We start from the raw sequence: 2,614 nt of genomic DNA on the forward strand, positions 1-2,614 counted from the left end.
CCTGGGTTCATCCCTTTAGGCCATTATATCTATGGCATATGCAAGAAATCAGGGGATTGTAGTTACCAAACTTGTTTTCTTCACGACAGTTTGGTGAATTGGCAAATTTTTAGCTAACTAATAACCAACAAACTGTGTTTGGTATGAAATGGAGGGACGAACAAACGGAAGAAAAACCGTTTTTTTTTCTTGTGTAAAAAAACCTGGGGACGTTTTGTCACCTTATACAAAAACAGAGTACTCTGGGTTTGAGACAATGGAGGGGCTTTTCTCCGCAACCAATTCCCACCCTCTATTCCTTGAATTCTTCCTATCACTACGCAAATTGTAATGTACACTTTTCGGTGGATATGAGGATATCCCACCTGTGATTCATTTCTCCAACCAAAAGCCAAACCAGAATCTTCGAATACCACCTGCTGGTCTCGTTTCAGAATTCAAATTTTGTGATGCAGCTAAGTCGGACCTTCTAATCGCTGTCAAAACGTCCGGCTACCATTTATCAGTATACAGGAAATATAATTCTCCGGCCAGTTGGGCGACAAAAAGAAAAAAGAAAATGTATTACATACGTGGTAATGCAGAAGGGGGAGGAGAGTTTCTGATTGGCTTTGTCTTCCAGTTCATATGATATCGAGCTAGGGACGATACTCGATATCATATTCATTGATCAGGTGGATGATTGTTGTGCCCAACACGACCACATTCTCATAATAATAGGGCTTGAACGTTTAACCAATACTAAAACGTGCAGGCCCTGTTTGGCTCACTTGGCGGGTATTAATTCTTTCTTCCTAGAAGTTGAATTTGATAGCTAGAATTAAAATCAGAGAGAAAGAATATACCGATCGATCAATGTCTACTAATCACACTGCACGAGGTCAACCGCCTGGCAACAATGCTGCAAGTTCAGCAGAGAGGTCGTCGGAGGATAATGGTGCAACAACAAATAAGTTGTCGTCGGCACAGTGCACCGTGATGTGTGTATATCAAGCAAGCATTGCCGGAATGTGCTATAACGTGCACGTCATATGGAGCAAGAACCTAATGAACCATTGTCTAAACATCTCAGTTAATAACCCAAGCAGTGATAACCATCAAATCAGCAGCTGCAAAATTGATCTCAAGCCTTGGCACTTCTGGAGCAAGAAAGGGCTCAAGTCGTTTGAGGTCCAAGGGAAACGAGTGGATGTTTTCTGGGATCTTCGTGCAGCAAAATTCGAGTCAAGCCCTGAACCATGCTCGGATTACTACGTGGCCTTGGTGTCGGAGGAAGAGGTGGTGTTGTTGCTGGGAGATCACAAGAAGGAAGCCTACAAGAGGACCAAATCACGGCCGTCGTTGGCAGATGCTACGTTAATTTATAAGAAGGACAACGTGTTCGGTAAGAAATGTTTTGCCACGAGAGCCAAGTTTGACGAGAGGAGAAAAGAACATGACATTGTGGTTGAGATTTCAATAACGGGACCTAAGGATCCTGAAATGTGGATCAGCATCGACGGGATTGTGTTGATCCATGTCACTAACTTGCAATGGAAATTCAGGGGAAATGAGACGATCAGAGTGAATACGATTCCGGTGCAAGTCTTCTGGGATGTGCATGATTGGTTGTTTAGCGGCCAACCCACTGGTCACGGCTTGTTCATTTTCAAGCCCGCTCCTCATGATTACGATTCCGACCTCGACCATGACAAAGACGCCGGCAGCGACAGTGGCAGTCAGGGCGCCGGCGGCAGCGAGAGCGGCGACAGTGGATATTACTCTACTTACTCTCAGAGTCGTCCATCATCCACCTCAGATTTCTGTCTTTTCCTATATGCCTGGAAATTGGAGTGAGACAGCACAGGAATGGCCAAAGTCGAATGGGCAAATCTTCCCTACTAATTAATCGATGATCGATATCCATCAGCCACTTTCGCTGGCAAATTATAAGCTACGGGCTGATAATTAGGCGACCAACAAAAAAAAAAAACACTCAATATAATTATTTTCTCTTCTCTTCATTTCTTGTATAGTGATCATGGTCGGTCTACCTTTCTTTTAATATTAATTTCTTTACTTAGGTTAATTAATCAATTTAAATCCAAATATCAAATTATGTGTGCATTTATAATTTCTTTTCTTTTTTTTTTGATAAATCAGAAGATGCTGCACAAGATGGGGGTAGCATGCCCCCCAAGAGTCATAAATACTAATAATCAAAAGAGGGGAGGGAATGGACTGTTGAGGTCATGGTTTTCATGACCGGACGAGACCGGAAAAATCGGGAAGCCGTTTTCCCTAAAAACCGTTAATTTTGGTCAGCGAATCGCTGAACTGGGGAGTTAATCGTTCAAACCATTTGAACGGTTTTGACCGTTTTTTATTTTTTTATTTTTTTGTTAGAATCGTCCAAGCACTCAGTTCAAATGGTCAGACCACTCAACCCGGTAACCGGACCCCTGACCGCTTCGATCTCTGGGTCAGTTTCAAAAACCATGGTTGAGGTATAAATCGTGTTGTGTTGGGTTGAGGGTTTCAAAAACCCAGGGACTATGGGTAGATGCAAGATTAGTCCATCAGGTATAAACCCTAAATGGCCTTACACTTAATCTCTCAGCCCATAATGATCCAA

The 2,614-nt window shown here is 42.8% G+C and overlaps 1 protein-coding gene across 1 annotated transcript; it reads left to right on the forward strand.

The window, feature by feature from the left end:
* Positions 1-214: 214 nt before the first annotated feature.
* On the forward strand, positions 215-2,104 carry LOC104594441 (uncharacterized). Its single transcript, XM_010254720.2, has one exon. The coding sequence runs from the start codon at positions 856-858 to the stop codon at positions 1,834-1,836; it is 981 nt and encodes a 326-aa protein (XP_010253022.1). The 5' UTR covers positions 215-855; the 3' UTR covers positions 1,837-2,104.
* Positions 2,105-2,614: the final 510 nt, after the last annotated feature.

The sequence above is a fragment of the Nelumbo nucifera genome, chromosome 1, assembly GCF_055504915.1.
Source record: "Nelumbo nucifera cultivar China Antique chromosome 1, China Antique-T2T, whole genome shotgun sequence".
Classification (NCBI taxonomy): Eukaryota; Viridiplantae; Streptophyta; class Magnoliopsida; order Proteales; family Nelumbonaceae; genus Nelumbo; species Nelumbo nucifera.

Coding starts and splice junctions, on each gene's coding strand:
- LOC104594441 (XM_010254720.2), top strand. CDS start 856: ATGTCTACTAATCACACTGCACGAGGTCAACCGCCTGGCAACAATGCT.